A 22,228-nucleotide genomic window follows, 5' to 3' on the forward strand; every position below is an offset into this window, starting at 1 on the left:
AGAATAGAATAGAATAGAATAGAATAGAATAGAATAGAATAGAATAGAATAGAATAGAATAGAATAGAATAGAATAGAATAGAATAGAATAGAATTTTCAGTTAAAATGGACCTAAAACAATCATCAACTCTAATTGCCTGACCAGTTCAGGGCTATCCAGAAGTTATTAAGAGAGTTTTCTAAATCCCTCTCAAACACTGACAGGCTTGAGACATCGGCCACCTCTCAGGGAAGCCTGTTCTGGTGTTTGACAGCCCTCTGTGTAAAGAAATTCTTCCTAAAATTCAGTTTGAAGTGATGGTGATGTGCATTCCACCACGGCGTTCCCAGGAATATCCTGTTTGTGGAACAAAATCGTTTTTGATTTTTTTTTCCAGGTAGCTATAAAAAGAACTCCCCCTCTCCACCCCCGCTTCTGGAGGGCTGCTGTGTTTGTCTCCACTCAGGCATCAGCACCTCACAAGAGTTGTTAGAAATGGTATCACAGCACCGGGCATTTCCCAGCTTCCCTGCTCATTCCTGCCCAACTCGTTCAGTTTACAAGTGCAAAAGATGCTTTTGCTAATTGCCAGCTCTGCCAGCTCCTCCTGGGATCTGGGAGGCAGCTGAGGTTGTCCTGCTGCTGCTGCAGTCTGTGAAGCAGGACTTACATGACTCCTATTACTGCCATGCCCGAGCATTTCGCAGCTTTCAACGTGCTGCTATTGCAACTGGAGCTGAACAAAAATAAAAAAAAAATAAAAAAAATCTCCTTTTCTAGGTCACTTACAGCTCTGAATTTTCTTTTACATTTGCCTTTACCCAGATGAGTGTTTTTGGAGGGTTTAGGAGGGAGCAGTGTTGGTCCAATGACAAGTGTCACTTTGCTTTGGAGGCTTCAAAACACAGCAGAACTGACAGAAACTCTCAGAACATTTTCTGCTGCTCTGAAGCAGGAGCGACGTGGGGACCCGCTCTCAGGTGCCCTGAACAAGGAGCATTTATTTTTGTCCTCTTGGCCTCCCTCCCACCCCAGAAAAGCTTTCAGAAGAGGTGGCCTGGGAGCCCCCAGCTTGTGAGCAGTGCTCCTTCACTTTGACACAGCCTGTCATCTCAGGAAAGAAAGGAAGATCAAACAGGAGGATGGAGTGGGAGCTGTCACATCAACTGTACTTTTCCTGCTCAATTCTGTTACCCTTGGGCAGGTGAAGGCTGGGACCAGCAGCCTCCTCCCTTCGGTCCTAACCTACCTGTCTGCTCGCTGCTCAGTCTGTGTGGATGACCTCGATTCATGAACCAGCAGTGCTGGCAGGGACGTTTCGGAGTGTCTGGGGAGAAAACAGACAGATTTGCACCTTAGCACTGTGGTTCCCAAACTTTCTTCCTTCCAGGATTCCTGAGTGTCAAACCAAATGTTCTGGTCAACTTTCTCCACACCATCAGACCCTCGTTGATTTCTTGACTCTTCTGTCTCTCTCCCCAACTTGTTCTGCTTCCTTGGTGGCTCCAGAAAGTTTCTTCTCTGCAAAATCTTCCCTGTTTATTCCTTTATTCCTAATTCTGATGCTTATCTCCTTCTCTCCTCTGGACATTCTCCTCTACCCACTGTCCTGGCTGGAATTGAAGGAGCTGCAGAAGCAGGAATCTCCCTTTTCCCACCCTCTGCAATCTGATCTGCTCCTTTGGAGGTTCCTGGCTCCAGGTGCCAGCTTGGCTTTCAGAGAAGGCACCCTGGCAATGAGCAGTCCTGAGCCAGAGGATGAAAGCTTCCTTCTGGGATTCTGCATTTCATCTGTGATGGTGATAGTGCCTGGCTTTACCCCCGTGCTCCCTGCCTCCCCTGGGCCCTGGCAAGGAGAGTGCCAGCAGGGCTGAGTGCGTTCAGTTTTACTGGCTTAATCCATGAGATATCAACGAGTCTCAGGGGGACTTGGGAGCTACAGACCCCATCCTGATCCCTGCACCAAAGCCCTTGAGCAGCAGGGGCTGGTTCTCCCTCTGGAAGGATGTTCCAGTGTGGAAGCAGAGCCCAGGGAATCTGTTCAGGTCTGCGGGAGGTGCAGAGGAAGGGCTGAAATGATCGCCCTGCCAAGGGAGGAGGCAGAGATAGATGTGTTTGGCAGTGTTTTATGTGCTTTTTATTGCTGGGCAGGTTGTAGGGGGGTGGATGGGCAGGATATAAAGGACATTTCACCCCTAGGACTGTGCCTGCTGCTGCACCATCAGCAATTCCTGCAAGAAAGGCCACTCCCGGTGCTGCAAACCCCAGACAGGACAGCAGAGACATTTTTCAGTAAAAATTGCTTTAGCCAGCACAGTCATCATTGGTGCTGCCTTATAATTGGCAAGTATTTAATTAGCTGAGGAATATTCCACATCTTCTCACTCAGTGGGAAGTCAGAAAATCCCTCTGGGATGAATGCTCTCCCAAACCTGTCACTGCACCTCAGCTGAAACCTCAGCACATAAAGCACAGCAGACAGTTGAGTGCGAGTTTGCACAGATGCTGCAACATCTGTCCAGTTTGGGAAAGGTGGGTGGCTGAAGGTAGGGGTGTCACTGAAAGTGGGAATGGAGTGATGTGGAATGGAATGGAATGGAATGGAATGGAATGGAACGGAACGGAATGGAATGGAATGGAATGGAATGGAATGGAATGGAATGGAATGGAATGGAATGGAATGGAATGGAATGGAACGGAATAGAACAGAGCAGAGCAGAACAGAACAGAAGCCAAGTCCACTGCCTGGTTTTTTTGGGGAACTCTCTGTCCTTTCTGATTCCAGATGTACAGAGATACAGCAGGATGGGGAGGAGAGAGGAGAAAGCCTAATGAAGACATATTGCTGGGAGTAGAGAGGTTTCCACCAGCCTGTACCTCTGCAAGCCGTTTTCATTAGCAGAAAGTGGCTTTAAAAGGTTTTGATAGCAATCCCTCTTTACATGAGCTCCAGAGGGGCCAGCAGAGCGTTTGGGTACCAGCGTGGCTTTGGTTAAACACATTTGCAGTAGCAAAGCTGGGAAATGACTCCCCCTCCTCCCCCGTGACCTGCTTTCCTGACAAAAGCACAAGCAGATCCGTGTCGCTCCTCTCAGCACCTGCTCCTTATTCCTGCTCCTTGCAAAATCGCTGGGGTGCTGTGACTCCACGCCTTTCCTCCCAGACACCCGTGGCAGAAAAGCAGGAATTAGAGCAGACCTGGCCACAGTCACGCAGTCCACTTAAAACCACTGGGATGGAGTGGCAGGGGAAATCTTCCTGCAGGAAAACCTCTGCCAGCTTTGCAGGTCTGGAGCTTGATTTGTGTTTGCAGCTCCTGCCTATGCAGGCTGGAGAAGGGAAGTTTGCTCTGCTGCTTTCTAGCTTTGCTACAATCCTCTGCTTTGCTGCTGGTGGCTCCCTGCATCCCTGCATCCCTGAATCCCTGAATCCCTGAATCCCTGCATCCTCGCAGCTGCCAAGCTGTGACAAGGTACCGTGCCTGGCAGCCTGAATCCAGCTGCCTCAGAGTCGCTCTGTTCCCACTCCTCCCGAGGGATCTCACCCTCTTCCCTCTGATCCATCCGGGCCCTTCCCACCGGGGAGATGTTTACATCGACCCCCCTGGTGAGAAAACATCAGATCAGCCCCCAGGAGGGCTGGGAACAGCTTGTTCAAGGAGAGGGGGCAGCGCGATCTTAAACATCAGCATTTATTTATTAGCGTTTATTTAGCCACGACTGCGCCAGCCCCCTCACTGCATTAGCATCATCTCCATTTCCCACAGGTTTCCTCCTCTTGTTCAAATCCAAATCCAAAGCAAAACCTCTGGATTCTTTCTACACCCTCGTAAGTCAGGGCAGGAATCACACCGGTCCCGCCTGAGTGGGTTTTTGCCGTTTGCTTTGCGTTTTCTTTGCCCCCTCCCTCCCAAAATTTGTAATGAAGCAGCATTTTATGTGACAGGACATTATGGCTGCTCCAGGCACAGCATAGCAATGAGGAGGTGGTGCAGCATCCCTGATCCAGGATCCAAATGACCTTCAGGAGCAGGCAGATGTTGCTTTCTAAAATTCGAGCTGGGAACGAGGGAGGCATTCCATGCGTTCAAGGAGCTGCCAGCTCAGCTTCACTTGGCTGCTCCTCTCCCATGAAATGCTCATTTCGTGGAGTGCAGAGGAAAAGGAGGCCAAAGGGAAAGGAAGGAGCAGTGGCAGGGAGAAAAAAGTGCAGCAAGCTGAGCTCGCACTGATGAAACCTTCTCATCTTCAGAGCAGCATCCCCACGTCCCTGTGTGGGTGTGTACCTGTGTTGTGGCACTCTCACCTGGCTCAGAGCTCTCTGATGTCCAGCTGGAGGCTTGAAGTGCATGTTGAGTTTGATTTTGGTGTTTCCCTGAGGTTCTTCTCATGGGAATCCTGCCAGGAACAGCAAGGCTCAAGGCTGTGTTTGTCCCAGGAGAAGGGTTGTGCCATAAGGGACAGGTTCACACAGCCAGATCGTGGCTGCCCCACCCCTGGAAGTGTCCAGGGTCAGCTTGGATGCAGTTTTCAGCAACCTGGTCTAATCTGGTCATTACAATGAGTTTTAAATGTCCCTTCCAACCCAAATCATTCCATGCTGCTTTTGTGGGTGCTCCTAAGTCTGTATCACCCAGGAAACTCTCACCAGAACATCTGAACAAAACACCTCAAGGTTCTAAAAAACTGAACCTCACAACCCCCTCCAGTTCCTCCACCCCCTCCCAGGAACAGGGTCTTAGAGGCTGCAGTGGAAAATGTGAGATGCTGTGCTGAAAGGAGGTGGCAATGCATGAGAGACCTTTCTCCCGGCAATCCTGGAACGGGAATGTGCAGCAGTGCAAAAACCTGATGTGCTGTGATGGGATGAGGATCCTCTGCTCCCAGGGATGGAGCCGAGGGGTGAACCTGCTTCACCTGCTCCACTTTGATGGGGATGTTGGCAGAGCTGTCTCTTGCTTTGGGCTGTGAAGGAGCAGGTGTGAAAGGTGCACTCCCACGTCGAGTTCACACACCATTCCTTTGGAGCTGGCTGGCACGAGATAAATTAGGAAATGCTGGGTGAGCAGACAGCCCCAAAGGGCTTGGCTGCTTCCCTGGATTCAGAATGATTTGAATATACCCCCAGAATTTATCTGTACTGTGCCAAACCCTTCTCTAACGACTGCTTGCATCCCCTCTCCTTTACTTCAGTGCACGGCTTTCAGTATTTTAGGGTGATTGCCTTTCCTTTGCTTTTAATTCCCCTTCTCAGCTGAAAATACTGGAGCGTGAAACCATCCAGAGTTCTTAGGTCCAGACATCTCTGTTACTGTGATCCAGCTGCATCTGTGAAAACTTTATTCTTAGGAGATTTGTGTGGGTTTTGTGAAATGCATTGAAGCAATTTGTACCTTTTAAAGGGCCACATTTCCATCTTGGTTACGGTTAATCTTTAGTCCAGCATCTTCATCTTTGCCTGCAGCACCTTAATTTTGCTTCTTGATTTAATTTATTTTACCGTCTGCTACCTCCTCCCATTCCCAGCCCCTCTGTCATCCGCCTGATTTATTTTTCTTTGTCTCTTTATCCTCTAGCCCTGTGCTCAGCCATTAAAATGTTCTGATTCAGGTTTCTGAGAAGCAGCATCCCCTGGAGCTGGGGTTTTGGTCGCAGGAGAGCCATCCTTCTTCCCAACCTGGCCCTGGGGCCTCCTGTGCTCTTGGAGACAGGGCTGGGATGTTGGCAGCACTGTTTGTTTGCTCTTTTGGGAAGTGCTGTTTAGAGGCAATCTGCCTGTCTCCATCCCTGGCCTTGCCATGGAAGGCTGGGAAGAGCATCAGGATGGATATTTCAGAGAGGGGGAGGCTGAAAAACAGAGGGCACAAGGGACAGGAGATCTGGACCAGAGCTGGGACTTGCAGGCTCTCTGTTCCCAGCTAGCAACAAACTTCTGTCTCCCTCTCTCCTTTCAGTCCCGTGTACCAGAGATTTTGGGTTCAAAATCCCCAAGTGGACAATCCCAGTGCCCCTTTGCCAAGGTTTGGTGTGAGCAAACACAGGGTGATGGTTGTGGCTCTGTAAATCCTTCTGCCCCTCCGAGCTCTGACTGAGGGCTGGTCTGGGGGCTCTGAGGGATTTTAGGATCTGTTGGGGTCATCCATGGAGTTGGAAGTGCTGAGCAGCGAACAGGACACGTGAGAACAGAGGATGTGAGCGAGACATCTCCTCCCAGGTGTTTGCATTGCTCTCCCAGCCTTTAATCCAAGTGCATTTGTTCATCCTTGAGCAGCCAAAGGGAGCATTTCCAGCTCATTCACTGCTGGCTGCAACGTCCTACATTTCTATTGGCACCTGCTACGTTCAGCAAAAACCTTCCCTACCTTGTTTTCCCATCTTTCCCATATTTCCCATGAGGCTTGAGCGTGGGAGCATGATGTCCAGGTGCAGGAGATGGTGGATCCTGCTAATGCACTCGGTTCCTTGGAGGATTTTCCCTGGAATATTTTCAGTACATGTGACAAAGCTGCTGCTCATCCCTTGGGTGCATTGATTGCTGTTTTCTGTGAAAACAGGAAAATTTCCCAGTTTCTCAGGAGTGCTTATAGGATGACTGGCTGTTATTCAGGGCAGAGAAAGAGGATTGCCTGGACCAGCTACAGGTTAATTCCTGATGTGGAGCCACATCTTTTGTTAAATAGAAAAGCAGAGTCCCATCTTTTGAGCCATGATCCAGTTTGATCCTTCCCAGCTGGAGAGGGAATAACTGTAAAACCAGCCCCAAGTCTCTGGAATCTCTTGGGAATTGTGAAATTATAGCAGGAGAACTGATGTGGAAGCTGAGGGAGCGAGCTGAACATCTCTGTGTGCACACAACACGTTTGCTCAAGCAGGCAGTTTCAGGAGGGTCCTGCAGGGTGGTACAACAAGGGGACAACAGCCCAGCCCTGGCTCCTGGTATTGCCTTCCAGGACCTGCCAAAACACTTCCATGCAAGCTCAAGGCCACCCAAGGAGCTGCCCCTGGAGAGGAGCACCCTGCAAGGCCTGGATAAGCAGCTGTGAATGTCACAGGGGAGTGGGAGGGTGGCAGATCCATCACTCACTGCTCTCACCTTGTCCTCTGCTGGAAAGCAGCCCTATATGGTAATGAGAGCAGCCATCCTCCTGCTCATCTTCCCATCCCCCTTTTGTCCCACTGATACACTTCCCTCCACTTGGAAAAGTCGGCTTCAGAAAGTCCCAGCCTCTGGTTACAATATTTTCACAGTAGCTCCTGTTTTTTTTCCTTTTTCCCAAGGTGATCTTGATACCCACTGAGTTTAGGCAAGACAGGGAATTGGTTAAATCAGCAGTACTGGAGGGATTTAAAAGATGTGTTGATGTGGCACTTGGGGACACAGTTTAGTGGTAGGTTTTGCAGTTCTGTGTTATCAGTGGGACTTAAACATCTTTTTCGACCCAAACTATTTGACGATTCTATCATTTTAATTGTTCTGATACCCTGGTGTATCAGAAAAGATCCAATGGGCAGCTCTGCCCAAAAATATATCTTATTTATAAAATTTATTTAGAATATTGCACAATTTTGTTTTATTTATAAATCTTATTTGCAATCTTACTGCTAACTCCTAATCTAGGAGTTATGGCCTGGATTTCTTACACTGAAGGGATCCCAGAAATGCTGTAAAGGTGTTTCTGGCTCTGGATAAAATAAGAAATTTAAGAGCAGAGGATAAAGACTTAGATTAATAAATTGTTGATCTGTTGTGGGAATAGACTGAAAAGAACTTGTAGTGAGGTGGGTGTCAGATACTTCTCCCAAGTAACAAATGACAGAATGAGAGTAAACAGCCTCAAGTTGCACCAGTGGATATTTAGGTTGGACATTTGGAAAAATTTCTTCATGGAAAGGGTAGTCAAGCACTGGAAAAGGCTGCCCAGGGAAGTGGTGGAGACACCATTCCCGGGAGAGGTCAAAAAATATGTGGATGTGGCACCTGAGGATGTGGTTTAGTGGTGAACATGGTGCTGGTTGCATTTGATGATTTTAAGGATCTTTTCCAACCTTAACAATTCCATGATTTGATAATTCCATGGAAGCAGTCCAAGGTCATCCTTTGCAGCCACTGCCACGAGCTGACCTGATGATAGCATCGTTTGCAGTGTGGCTAAACATGAGAATTATTTTCCTTTTTTTCTTCTTAAGGCCATGAAGCCTAGGGATTATAGGGAGCTGTCGGCTTTTCTGTTTCTGTTTCACAGGATTCTGTAGAGGAGCTGGAAAATGTCATCCTTTTAAAGGAAAAAAAAAAAAAAAAAAATTCCACAAGACAAAAAGACCAAATATGCCTTACAGAAAAAAAAAAAACCAACGAAAAAAACCCAAAAAACCCTCAAAACGAAAACAAACCAAAAAACCCTCATGATACTTCAAGTTCTGACCCTGATTAGGTGCTGTGGGAGCCACCAGATTTGTAATTATTAAACCACTGCTAGAACTGGGGTAATTCAATCACAGAGTGGTTTGGGTTGGAAGGATTCTTTAAGATCACCCAGTTCCAAGCCCCTGCCATGGGACACCTTCCACTATCCCAGGCTGCTCCAAGCCCTATCCAGCCTGGCCTTGGACACTTCCAGAGATGGGTCAGGAAGGAATATTCCCCTGAGTTTTATCACCTGAAGTTTTATCTTTTGAAGTGGTTTGGAACATTGTGGCACCTCACAGGGATTTTGTTTCTGATTTAGAGGACACAAGGCCGAGTGCTTTTAGGTTTCTCCATTTCTCCTCTGTCTAGTCCACGGCATCACATTTTCTGTATGAAAATTCTGACACATTCAGGATTGTCCAGTGGAATATTGAGTTGGGACAGAGGAATCCTTCTGGGTACTCATCCCAATGAAACATCTGTCCTGTGACTGCCTTTGGAAAAGAACATTGGCAGGGGAACACAAGGAAATTGTCGGAAATTGTCTGTGGGCCCAGTGGCAAACTCCACCCCCACCCCACCCCACCTTCCTTGTGCACCCAATCACAAAACCAGAGAATGCTTTGGGTTGGGAGGGCCCTTAAAGATCACCCAGTTCCACCAGGGCCCTTAAAGATCACCCAGTTCCACCAGGGACACCTTCCACTAAACCAAGTTGCTCCAATGCCCATCCAACACAACCTTGATTGAGGCAGATCCTTGGACACCAAGCCATGGCACAAGCTTCTCCTTCAAGAGATGATTCCTGCATTTCAGGCCTTCTTCTGGAGCAGTGGAGCCAGGGTTGCAAAGAGGGAAAGTGTTCATTAATTCTCCACCACAAGCTCTGGATTTGAAAGGTGGAATCCAGACCCCAGAGGCCGGTGATGGTGGGAAGTGCTGAGCTCCCTCTCCGGTGGGATGGCCGGGGCCCTGTGATGAGAATCATTAGAGCTCAGCGTCAGCTGCACTTCTGGTGCCTGAAAAGATTATCTCCAGATAATCTTCAGGGTATTTAACCAGCCATATGCTTTATTTCAATGGTAATATCTATTTCTTTATGCGTTTGAACATTGTTTATGTTAATTAAGGCTTCAGACTGGAGGCTGCATATGGGCTGTTTCTTCTTTCTATTTTTTATATTTTTTTTTTCATTTTTTCTGGGCCTAATTTGCAGATAGAAAGTAACCTTGTCCCCTGAAAACGCTGCAATTCAGTTTGCTGTGCTCGTGAATTCACAGCTGGGCAAAGGGATTGCTTGTCACCTCCTTCTATCTTTTCCTGTCCCTCTCTCCCACACACATAAAAAGGAAATCCCAAATATTCCTAATTTCCCATAGGTCACAAATCTTTTCTTAAATCGCTGTTAATTCTGCTTCTGTCAGTTCTGAAGGAAATCACCCCAAACCACCTTGAATTAGGGGGTCTGAAAAATAAAATCAAATTAATAATCCTGCTCTGGTTTCAGTTTCCTTGTGCCAAAAAACTGGATGAGGAGTATGTTTTTTCTTCCTTTTCCACATTTTCCATTTTCATTGTTTTTTGTTGTTTTTTTGGGGTTTTTTTGGTTTTTTTCTAAAAGAGCTAATTTAATAATAGCTTCTGCTGTGATTATTGATCCTTTCAGACTCACAGAATATTGTTCTGTTCAGTGCCAGGCCTGTGCTCCTGGGGTAGAGGTGAGAAAAAGGGCATCAGTGCCGAGCAGAACTTGTAAGGAAACTGGGTAATCTGAGTAGTTTAGCAGCAAATTTTACGGTGGTTTTGTGTTGTTTTGTTGTTTTTTTGGTTTTTTTTTTTTAATTTCTTTAAAAAAAACCAGAAAACTCAGCTAAGGGATGTGTGGACATATTTATTGACTGTTTATTCCAAATATCAGAGCTCTGTTAGTGCCCTCTTCCAGGTCTGTATCCATTCGTATCTTCCCTGCATGTCTCAGTTTCCTTCTCATAGAATGGGTTGGGTTGGAAGGGACCTTCAAAACCATCTCATTCCATGGACAGAGACACATTCCACTATCCCAGGTGCTCCAAGCCCTGTCCAACCTGGCCTTGGACAGTTCCAGGGGTGGGACAGACACATCTCTGGAAAACCTGTGCCATGGCCTCACCACCCTCACAGGGAAGAATTTCTTCCTTATATTTAGTCTGAATTTCTCATCTTTCAGTTTTAAATCATTCCCATGGCCCTGTCACTCCATTTCCTTGTCCAAAGTCCCTCTCCAGCTCTCCTGGAGCCCCTGGAAGGGGCTCTGAGGTCTCCCTGGAGCTTTCTCCAGCTGGACAATCCCAGCTCTCCCAGCCTGGCTCCAGAGCAGAGGGGCTCCATCCCTTGGAGCATCTCCGAAGCCTCATCTGGATTTATCCCAACAGGTCCACATCTTTCCTGCCCTGAGGATCCCAGAACTGAATTCAGCACTCCAGGTTGTGTCTCACCAGAGTGGAGGGGGCTCTCCCTTGACCTCCCCACACCGTGGGGATCTATCCCAGGAGCCCAGGACACATTTGGCTTTTTTGGCTTTGATCTAAACAAGGCTGATGATGCTTGATTTCCTTAAATGACTGTAGGGAAATTGCTGGGCCATCCTTTATTTCATTGGAACTTCAGATTTCATTTTGAGCTACATGGATTTACCAAACTTGTGCTACATTTCAAATTCAGAGGCTCAGAAGTGGAGGATTTTTCCAGGAGGTTTGGTTTTGCTCCAATAAGCCCACACCGCCTTGCTGGATGTGTGAGATGTCTCTCAGGATTTTCAGCAGCATAACTGAGAGCTCAGCCTGTCTTTGAACCAGTGGATTGATCACAGAAAGGGAAAATTATCTCTTGGATAACAGAATGACCCCTGTGAAAGAGTTTTGCTGGTTTTATTTAGTTCTTAGGAAGGTCTCAACTAAGCAAAGCACGATCACTGCTTTGGTGCTGAGGGTGTCCAAAACATTCCAAGCAGCTGCAGTGTTAAAGATTGATTTAAACCCTTATTTAGCTTAGTGTTTAATGAATTTCAGCATTTACCTCTCTGGCATGAGATCCTTTGTAACTGCTTCAGCAGCCAATCAAAGATTTATTTTATTTTATTTTTAATCAGCCTATTTTTTTTTTCCTGAAGCTTCAAACCTTTTCATGTCCCTTTCTCTTAGGAACCATCCACTCTTTAATTCAGCCCCGAGGTCCTGCACAAACAGTGACTCTGACACACTTTTTGCAGAAATATGATTGCAGGGGTTTTTTTTGTGTGTCCCGGGCTATTGTGCAGAGCCAAAGTGTCTGAAAGGCGCTTTGGGGCAGCCTTTGTGGCTGGAAATGAAAATTGCTTTTGGGAATCCCACAAAAAGGATTAACTTTGACTTCATCTCTGGTTTGTTCTCCAAATTAATAATCAGTCTGCCAGCGGGACCCGTGCCAAGCACTTGCCTGGAGTTGGAGAAGGGGGAATGGCCCATGTGAAACAAGAACAGTCAGAGAACCACGGAGTTCTTTGGGTTGGAAAAAACGTCTGGATATTCCTTCTATTTCTCACATCTCAAATATCCACCCCAATTTTACAAACTCTCCCTGCTCTGTGACTCTTCCCACAACAAAAGCTCTCCAGTTGTGCAAACTCCTGCTCAGAGCAGCATTTCTATTTGAGAAAGTCCTTAAGCATGTGCTTAGCTCCTGTTTAAATCTACAAGACAGTGCTTAATTGCTTTTCCCCATCAAGTGCTCAGACAATGTTCAGAGTCATGTTGTAACATATGGTGGGACATTTTCCTGTGCAGCATCATTGGAATTACACCGGAGATAAATCTGACCACGGATGTGAGAGACAGAACCAACTTGTCAGGTTCCCTGCTCACCCTCCCAATCCAATGTTTTTTACGCCAGTCTGGTTCAGGGATTTCTACAATTCCTTTTTGACTGGGTTGTAATCACTCTGACTACACTCTGCTCTAATATTCTACCCACGTTTTCCCTTTAGTAGAGTTTCCTCTTTCTTGCCTCCACTCTGGAGACCGCCTGAAAATAATTCTGCTCCCTTATTAGCGTACCTGGATTCAATATTTGTGAAGAAGTCGAATTCTGCTCTTTTTCTTTGCCTCTGAGCTTTGAGCACGGATTTCCCAGCACAAACCCAGTGTAATTTTTTGGTAGAATCAAAGGCTTTTCAACTGCTTTACAAATGAAACCTGAACCCACAGGCAGGCACACACGAACACACAAATATTCCTCTCCTTATGGACCGGTTCATTAATAGCCCATTGTCTTCCAGAGCTTTTCATCAGGCCCAGGGTGAATGAATTTTGTATTCAAATGTGAAACATGCCCTTTTTCAATCTATCTGCTTTGTAACTTGAACTCCTGCCAGTGAAATAATCTTTATATGGCAAAATCCAGTGATTGAATTTTGAAATTTGAGTTAAGGATTTCAAGTCTGCACTGAACTAGGAGGTTTTTGGTAACACTTGATGGTTGAATCGAGCACTATCTGGGCAGGTATCTGCAACCAGCAAGACCCAAACTCCATCAGATGTGTTCCCCTGGACCTTGGAGAAATCCCACTAGATCCCTCTTCGTGGCACTGAGTATGGGGTCTGCAGCAGGTGATGCTGGACAGGCTCAAACAGTCACAAACCATGAATGGGACAACCCAAAATCACAAGGAATTATTGTGAGACCTCACCTGGAGCAAATCCAACAAATCCAAGTCTGGGACTTGCAGCATCAGAAGGATGTGGAGCTGCTGGATGAGTCCAGAAAAGAACCCGGAGATGCTCCAAGGGCTGGCTCTGGAGCCAGGCTGGGAGAGTTGGGGTGTTCACCTGGAGAAGAGAAGGCTCCAGGGAGACCTCAGAGCCCCTTCCAGTGCCTGAAGGGGCTCCAGAAGAGCTGGAGAGGGACTTTGGACAAGGGACAGGACAAGGGGGGATGATGTAAAACTGAAAGAGGGGAGTTTCTGACCAGATACAAGGAAGAAATTCACCCCTGTGAGGGTGGTGAGGCCCTGGCACAGGTTGCCCAGAGAAGCTGCATCATCCCTAGAATTATCCAAGGCCAGGTTGGACAGGGCTTGGAGCACTCTGGGATGGTGGAAGGAGGATGGAACGAGGTGATCTTTAAGATCCCTTCCAACCCAAACCATCCCAGGATTCTTCATCCACACTGGGAATCAGTGAGAAGAGGTTGGTGGCTCTTCTGCCACATCCTTGACCTCCAAATTTGTTTTCCCAACCATCTCCAAGCTCCATCCCCAAAGGGTGCAGAGGTGTTTGTATCCAAAGGATTTCAGGGCAATGAGAAGAGGTAATTAGGGAGATTTGCAACAAGGAAGGAAAGGATGAAAGAAAAGTTATTCTTCTGAGGAGATTAAAACCAGAGGAATGGACATGCTCTTTGGAGCATTTGAGTGGTTTAATGACTGGTAATGACTAATTAATTAATAATCACTGCTAGTAATGAGGGCCAGATTTTCATTTTCCATTAAATGGTGTAGCTGGACTTATTCTGAGGTGATTTACACCAAGTTCCTGACTCAGCTCATCCACATCACCCATCCTTTATGTGACTTATAGCAGCTTTTAAAGCAAGAACTGGATGGCTTTGATCCAATTGCTTTCTTTGAGTCCAGCAGGATAAATAAGCAGGCACCAGACCAGGCCTTTGAAGAGCAAAAGGTGGTTATTTTAATTTTTAATTTTTTTCTTGCCTCAGTATCACTGTGCACTTTCTGTGTGCATCTAGAAATGGATTTCAGGCTGTGCCAAGTGTGGCTTTGGCCCTGGATAGATTTTATCCTGATACTGCATTCAGTGCTGTTCTGTCAGCTTTTCTGCCATGGGAGTGTGAGACCAGGCACAGCATCTGGGGAGTGCTATTTGTTTTCTGACACTTTCCCTGGGGTTTCCTGTTCCTGTTGGTTTTCTGATTTATTTTCCCTTTTTTTTCTTTTTTTTTTTTTCCCTTTTGGATGAGGTTACTCTTGTTGATGTATGGCCCAGATCTGTCCTAGTCTACTTTGAAAGCTGGTAAATGAGTAAAGCTGGACTTTGGGATTGGAAGTGATGTGAGGGCAAATGCATTCCCACATTTGAAGAGAGTTCAGGTTCCTTGGGGCGGAGGGTGTCTGTATGTGGTGATGTGCACAAATTTGATGCTCTAAAAATGGGAGATTTAAGCATTTCTGTTTGTTGGGAAAGGCTGCTTAAACAGAAAAAAAACCTGAGGATAGAGTTGAGGATGAAAGGACAGGCTGGAAGACCTGGGGTTGTTCAGCCTGGAGAAGGGAAGGCTCCAGGGAAGGCTCAGACCCCCTTCAGTGCCTGAAGGGGCTCCAGGAGAGCTGGAGAGGGACTTGGGACAAGGGATGGAGGGACAGGACACAGGGAATGGCTTGAAGCTGTCAGAGAAGCAGAGTAAGATGGGATATTGGGAAGAAATTCTTCCCTGTGAGAGCAGAGAGGTGCTGACACAAGTTTTCCAGAGAAATTGTGGGTGCTCCATCCATGGAAGTGTCCAAGGCCAGGCTGGATGGGATACTGAGCAGTCTGGTCTAGTTGAAGGTGTCCCTGCCCATGGCAGGAGGTTGGAAAAAGGTGATCTTTAAGGTCCCTTCCAAAACTATTCTGTGATTCCAGAATTCTATAGATAGGAGCCTTTTAAAAGCAGTTTTTTAGATACCCTCAAACCCATAAATGAGAAAGATAAACAGAGCACTAAAAAACCTTTAGCTAACAAAAAATCCCTACCACAAGCCAAATGTACCAATATCTACAGAAAAAGCCCCACAACAGTCTGTTACAGAGGGAAAGTAAAAGCTGTTGTGGAAATCTGGAAAAAGGATAAATTGACAGCAAGCAATGCAAATTAAAAGCTTGAAAAACACAAGAGGGGAAAAAAGAAAATAGGGAAAGTGTAGGAATTTCATTCTTCAGAACAGCAAGGATGAATAAAAAGCAAAATTTAGATTCTACTAAACCCATAATAAATCCTGATGGCATTGGTTTGTTACTAGCTCAAAATGACAGATTTATTTATAATAATGCAGGAATTTCAATAAACGCCTGTATTCTGTAATTGGAAGAGAGCCTGGTTCCTTAATCCACATCCCAGCCTAATGAAATACTTTTCATTACACCAGCAGCTGGAAAACCTGCTATACATCATCCAGCAAAGTGAGATGTGTGCAAGAGTAACAAGACAGAGCAATTTGGGACGCAAGGATTTTAAAAGAGCAGGTTAAGACTAATTTGGGATCATTGCTCTTTAGGAAAAGGAAGGTGGAAGAGTTCCCCAAATCTGGAGAGGGGAGCGTGTGTGTGTAAGCACAGCAGCCTCACATCTGCCGTAGGCACAATATCCATCTGAAATGGGATCCAGAAATTTAGGGATTGTGGGTAATATTATGATTATAATTGAATAATAGCATGCTCATTAAAACAGAGGCATTAATAGCAATCAACTTATGGAAAATAGATTTTGTCAAGCTAAATTAATACTTTCTAGGAGAATACAGAACTGGTTGTTGGGAGTCTGGGAATTTGTCATTATTTGTACACATCATAAATAAGGCATTTTTCTTGGTGACAGTGGATAAACAGAACAGCTCAATAATGCAGATCTTGGAAATTCGAGCAGGACACAGAGGGGAGGATACAGAACTCAGATTTCCCATGAGACTGGCCTTGGATCTCCTGGTCCCTTCCAAGAAGGGTTTTGGGGAATGTCAGAAGGTGCATGAAAGAGAGCAAAGAGCAATGCCAGGGTCTGAAAGTCTCCCAAGAGATGATGTGACAGCTCAGAGAAAATCAGTGAAGAGCTGCTGATCCAGAGAAGACAGATTTATGTCCCGTGAGATGAATGGATGGATGGATGGATGGATGGATGGATGGATGGATGGATGGATGGATGGATGGATGGATGGATGGATGGAGAACCACAGGATCACAGAATGGTTTGGGTTGGAAGAGACCTTAAAGATTCTTTAATTCCAGCCTCCTGCCATGGGCAGGAACACCTTCCACTAGACCAGGTTGTGCCAAGCCCCATCCAGCCTGGCCTTGGACACTTCCAGGGATGGAACATTCAGACATTTAATAGGGTCCAGACATTGAGAAAGCTCTGGGTGAGGTTCTGGGTATTACCTACAACTTTGACAGTAAAAATTAATTTGGGTATTTTTTATGATTTTACTTTTTTTTAAACTATGAACAGTTCTCTAGCCCAAGCCAGAAGTAATTGAGGGAGGCTCAGTGTCACATGTTGAACAGGATCTGAGCAGATAATGCCAGCAGGATGTGCTGGTGCTCTGTCACCCAGGCCACAGGGGCACAGGGAGGTGGAGGGAGGCTCGGAATCGTTGTGTGAGGAGCAGGTCAGAGCCTGCACCGAGTGGAGACCTGCAAAGAACTTGTCTGTGACTCAGGGCAGGTCTCTGGAGCCAGCAGCACAGAGCTGTCCAGGCCATCTGTGATGCACCCAAGGCTGCTGAGCAGCTTGGCTCCATCTGGAGCTGCCGTGGGCTCGCTGCTGGCGTTGCTGCTGAGGTCCCCTCCTCTGAGGATGGTCAGCTGTGGAGATGGGACATCTTTCCTCATGTCCCTTCAGTGAAGGCAGATGGCCCTTTTGCTCTGCCTCCACATCCTGTCTCAGGAGCCCAAGATAGGCACAGAGCTGCTGACCTTCTCTCCATCTAATGAATTTCTGCACTTGCTCTCTGCATCTGCACTCCCTGTGTGGCCACATCCCAGGAGATGGGACAGAACAAGACACAGAAGCAATGGGTGGAAAATGACTGCATTTTTTGGGTCCCCACTGTCCCAGCACATGAGGCAGAGCAGGAGATTCCCCTTTTCCCTGGCTTAGCCCCTTGTGTTCACACAGAGATGGGGCTGCAATTATTTTTCCTGATGACACCACCCCACCTGTGGGATGAAGACCATGGAGACTTCCCTGTCTATGGCCACTTCCCCATTCTGCTGCTTCTCCCCAGCCTGAAAAGATGCCAGGAGGAGGCAGGGATCTGTCCCTTTGATGTCCTCGGGTCCCCCTGGCCATGAGGAAGGAACATCCCTGCCATGCCCAGAGCTCTGGGAATGTGGGGAAGGGCTGAGGAGGCTCCTGGCCCGGCCTTTGGAGAAGGAACAGGGGAGGGGAGAAGCTGTGAGTTGGGGGTGGTCTAGACACATCTATATGGGGTGTGGAGCAGGGGCTTGGGGGTGTATGGGGTGAGAGATGGGGTTGTGGGGGGAGTGAGGTGTATTTTAGGTCTGTAGTGTTATATCCATAAATGGGACATGTGGGACAGGGCAATAGGGATGGGGAGGCGTGTCCAGGTCATGTAGGGACAGGGATATAGGATTACTTACCCATGTGTCCCACATGGGGATCACTATGGTGGTGTCCCAGGGCTATAGGGCCGTGTTTGGGTGGGAAGTTGTGCATAGGTGTATGGGATAAACGGGGCAGAGCTATGGGGTTAAGGTGGTGCAGAGCTACAGGCTTAAGGAAATGTATGTGGGATATGTGGAACTGGGCAGAGGGCTAAGAAAGTGTATATGGGATAAGTGGGAAAGGGCTATAGGGTTAAGAAGGTGTATATGGGGTATGTTGGGGCAGGGTTGTAGGGTTAAGGTGCACATGGGATAAGTAGGACAGGGTTATAGGGGCAAAAGGGTGTATATGGGACATGTGGCACAGGGCTAGAGGGTTAGGGAGGTGTGTATGGGATATGTGGGAAGGAGCTATAGGGTCAGGAAGGTGTATGTGGAATATGTGGGGCAGGACTATAGGGTTATGCATCCATGGGGTGGCTGTGTGGGATGAGGCTGTGCAGTTACACCTGCACACGTGGGATTGGAGGGCTTTAGGGTTAGTGGGGTGTATATGGGATATGTTTGGGGCAGGGCTATAGGGTTATGGAGATGTGTATTGCGATCGTGAGACCGGGCAGCCCGGGGGTTCACATGTGTGTGGGGTGATGGAAGGGTCACAGCGGGGCGGGGGGACCCGGGGACGGACCAGCACCAGGACCAGGATGGAGACGCAGGTCCGGCTTGGGGTTGGTGGGATGGGGGCGGCGGGGGGGGGGGTGCCCGCTCCCCGCCCGCCCTGACGGCCGCTCTCCCTCTCTCCCCGCTCCGCCGCCCCGTCCCTCCCTCCCTGCTCTCCTCCCTCCAGCAGAGCCTCCGCCTCCGCCTCTCCGCCCGGCGCCTGGTCCTGGCGCGGCTGCCGAACGGTCCCGCTCGACGCCTCCCGGACCAAGTGCCTGTGTGACCGGCTCTCCGCCTTCGCCATCTTAGCCCAGCTCAACCCCGACATGGTGAGTCCCGCCGGCGGCACCGCGGAGGGAGGAGCGGAGGGCCCGGGGAGGCGTGGGGACACGCGGGGGACAGGGCGGAATAAAGCGGGCGGGAAGGGGACGCGCCCGGGATGCAGCGGAGCATCCCCGGCGCTCGGCTCTCGGGTACCGCGGCGGGGACAGCCCCGAGCGCTGCTGCTGCCGCTGCTGCTGCTGCAGTCCGGTGTCACCGGGACCGTGGCGACACAGCGTGAGGCTTTGCATAACCCTCCCCCTTCCTTCCCCGCCGTCCTTCGTCTCCCCTTCCCCCCGACCCTGGCCGCAGCTTTGGGGACGCGCACGCAGGGACATCGCGGGTGCTGCCGCGCTGCTCCCCGCGTCCTCGCCATCCACCCTGCCATCCCTGCGCTGTGCCTCGGGACGTGAATCCCGCTAAACGTGGGCAGCCACCGGCCCCCGCAGGCGTGTTCACTCCCGTGGGCTCCCCACGCACGGAATCTCCGCACGTGGCTCATTTTTGGGGGGGCGGAATCGCCCCGCTCCGCCTCCCTCCCCGCCTGTCTCCATCCCCGCCTCGGCGTCCTTCCCGCTACCCCAGGCAGTTTTGGGGTGTGTGTGTGTGTGGAGGGTTCCCACTCCGGAATCGGGGAGCGCGGAGGGGAGGAGTTGTGAAGTTTTGGCCGCTTGTCGGGGACACGAAGTCGGTGCCGCGTCTCGGACGGAGCCTCCGGAAAAAAAGTGCGAGATTCCTAGAAATTGTCGCTGGGCGGCTGCACCCTGAGTCAGAGCACAGGGAGGGTGCCAGGGCACGAAGGACTGCACTGGGGTCGTCAAAAGACGCTTCACAGGCTCCTCTCTTCCAGCTTGTGTTTTTGAAATAGTTTTTCTTTTCTTTCTTTTCTTCTTTTTCTTTTTTTTTTTTTTTTTTTAAGTAGTTCATCCCTGTTTGGGCAGTTCCCGGGTTCACAGAGCAAAGCCACCCCCCTCCTCCACCTAAAGCTTCTCCATCTGCCTGGGCACTGGGAGTGACTGGGCCCTTGCAATTATTTACTAATTATGGCTTGCTTGTTAAATGCTGGCTTAATTCGGCAAAAGGGGAGGGGAAAGGAAGAAAGGAAGGGTGAGCGTGGTAAAGGGAGAGGGGGGATCACATTTTCCAAGATGAAGGTTTGGTTTATTATTAGAAACACTAATGTATTTGGTCCACTAGTTACCATGGAAACAACATCTGCACTGAAGTGGTTTTAAAGACACAGTGTTGGTTGTGTTTGCCCGGGCCACGAGCAGGCCCAGCCACCACAGGGCTGAGAAATGGGCTCTGGGGTGTTGGGCAGAGCAGCTTTTGGGGTCCTCTGGGCAGAGGCACCAACGCTGTGGTCTCAGGTAGAGATATCCTGGTTGAAGGATGCTCAGAGATAGGATTGGGAGTGTGTTCCCGCTTGGAAGGGCTCTGGAAGCAGCTGGCTGCTTCAATCCTGCCGTCCTCGCACCCATCTTCTTCCATGGGTTGTTGTTTCCTTGTCCTCCCAGCATAAATCAAGCGGGCAGGGAGGCAGCTGCTGGGCTGGGCTCTCCAGGAGCGTTTCCAACCTTTTTGAGGAGGACAGGGTGATCTCAGGTGAGCCAGGTGGGATTTATCACCTGCCCTGGGAGCAGGGCTTCACCCTTCACCCCAAGCTCCAGAAGCTTTAGTCTGGCTCCAGAGGTTGTGATCGATGAGTGAGCTTTGCCCTGCATGGGAAGGACTCCGAGATATCCTGAACAAAGTTTTGGGAGGTTGCATAGCTGGGGAAAATAAGTTGGGATTTCTGCTGCAGGGAGGCTTCTAAGGCAAAGCTATGCTATTATTTAATTAAATAGCCTGGGGAAAAAATGGTTAATTTGATGTGGCCAGATGCTGCTGCTCCCTCAGCTGCAGGTGTTTGGGTGTTATCTGGATAACACAGGGTGGGTGTCAGCCCTTTATCACCCCTGCAAGTATTTCTGCATTTGAGAGTGGGCTTGGCTGTAGGAGGATACGGCTTCCTTCCCCCAGGCATGTTTTATTATATCTGCAATGAAACTCGCAGCTGCTCCTTTGGGGTTTAGGCCTAAAGTTGCTTCTTTTGCCCTCTTTCCGACTCCTCTGGCTGCTGGTTGGGTTATGTTTTCCCAACTCATTTTTTTCCCAGCCTCAGGTCCACTCATGAGCATCAGGATGAGTCCTCTGGCTGTGTTAGGGGGGGAACTGGGGCTTGGATATCTCCTGAGTCCCCCAGCTAAGCCAGACCAAGGGTTTGATGGTGATGGGGAGCACCAGCCAGGCTGAGCCAGCTGGGACCCATCTCCTGCCTGTGAGCTTGCAGGGCTGTGCTGATCCAGCTCCTCATTCCCTCGTTTTCCTCCCCAAATCTCATTCTGAACAAGCCCACGTTGCCTCCTGTCCCCAGAGGTGGCATCTCGTCATCGTTGGTGTCTGCGGTGGTGACATTTATGGTGCAGTTTTTCATGTGCCTTTGGAGCTCTCAGGACAAGAAGCTCCGTCCGCCTGTGTCATTAATATTATTTATTGCTATAAATCTCCCTTCTGGAGCCTTTGGCCCTGGCAGCTTGAAATATTTGTAACCCTGGTATGGGCACAGCTCCTTTGCAGTGAAAAAAGGCTCTGAAAGGTTTTTGGGACGACTGTTGCTGCTGATTCGAACTGGCCAAGGACAGTTTGCCTGGGCTGGGACCTGAGAGCTGCTTGTGTAGGGAGGAAAGGAAGCAGTTCCCCTTGATTTCAGTGAAGCTGGAGGCTGAAAGTGCCGTGTTTTGAATCAGTTTGGGAGACAGACATCCCTAAACTGTGATGGAGCTGTTCGGATCCAGCTCAAAAGCTGGAGTTCAGATTTGTTTGATTTCCCCTGCTACTTCCACTCGACAGAAGCAGCCTCATGCCCTGCTTTGGCACAACTGCTGTTTGAGCATCATGAAAGATTAAAACCTCTTAAATTAAGGAACACAGACAAGCATTTTGGGACTGTCTTTTTGTTTTAGCTTTATACCCTGCCTGTCTTGGAAGGGCAATGCCTTTGGTGCTACACCTGCACAGTAGCAGTGCTAACAGAGAATGAGGGCAAAAGGAAACCTCAGAGCTGCATGTGAGGCTTGGGGTAGTGTTTTTTTTTCAATATATTTCAGCAATTTTTGGAGGTGGGAAGGAGGTAAAGCAGGAGCCTGAGGATGAGAAGTGAAGCCTTTCACTCTTTGGTTGTCTCATTTGAGTTTGGCTCTTGTTGTCTCTGCTGCCTTCCACTTTGTGCTTGGCCTTTATAAAGTCAGCCAAGCTTAAAAGCTTGGTTAAGGATGGCTTGGATGATGTGGATTGGTCTGGTGGAAGATGTCCCTGTCCATGGCACAGCGTGGAAATTGGATGATCTTTAAGGTCCCTTCCAACCCAAACTGGTGGTTCTGTGATTTCTGCAGCCCTTAGGGCTGGAGTAAAATTCTAAAGTTCATTTCTGTTGTCTCTCCCCCTCCTTACTGGTCCTTCCTGCACAAAACT

At 48.6% G+C, this 22,228-nt stretch overlaps 1 protein-coding gene across 10 annotated transcripts in view; it reads left to right on the forward strand.

Moving 5' to 3' along the window:
• The window catches only part of ADGRB1 (adhesion G protein-coupled receptor B1), a 280,813-nt gene that overhangs the window by 174,509 nt on the left and 84,076 nt on the right, over positions 1-22,228 (forward strand). For 8 of the 10 annotated variants that reach the window (XM_015617986.3, XM_015617989.3, XM_015617992.2 and 5 more), the window contains one exon: positions 18,582-18,723. In XM_015617986.3, coding sequence (XP_015473472.1) covers positions 18,582-18,723 — 142 coding nt within the window. The remainder of the gene's footprint in view (positions 1-18,581; positions 18,724-22,228) is intronic. The other 2 variants (XM_015617987.3, XM_015617994.3) reach the window with 1 other exon arrangement.

The sequence above is a fragment of the Parus major genome, chromosome 2, assembly GCF_001522545.3.
Source record: "Parus major isolate Abel chromosome 2, Parus_major1.1, whole genome shotgun sequence".
Classification (NCBI taxonomy): Eukaryota; Metazoa; Chordata; class Aves; order Passeriformes; family Paridae; genus Parus; species Parus major.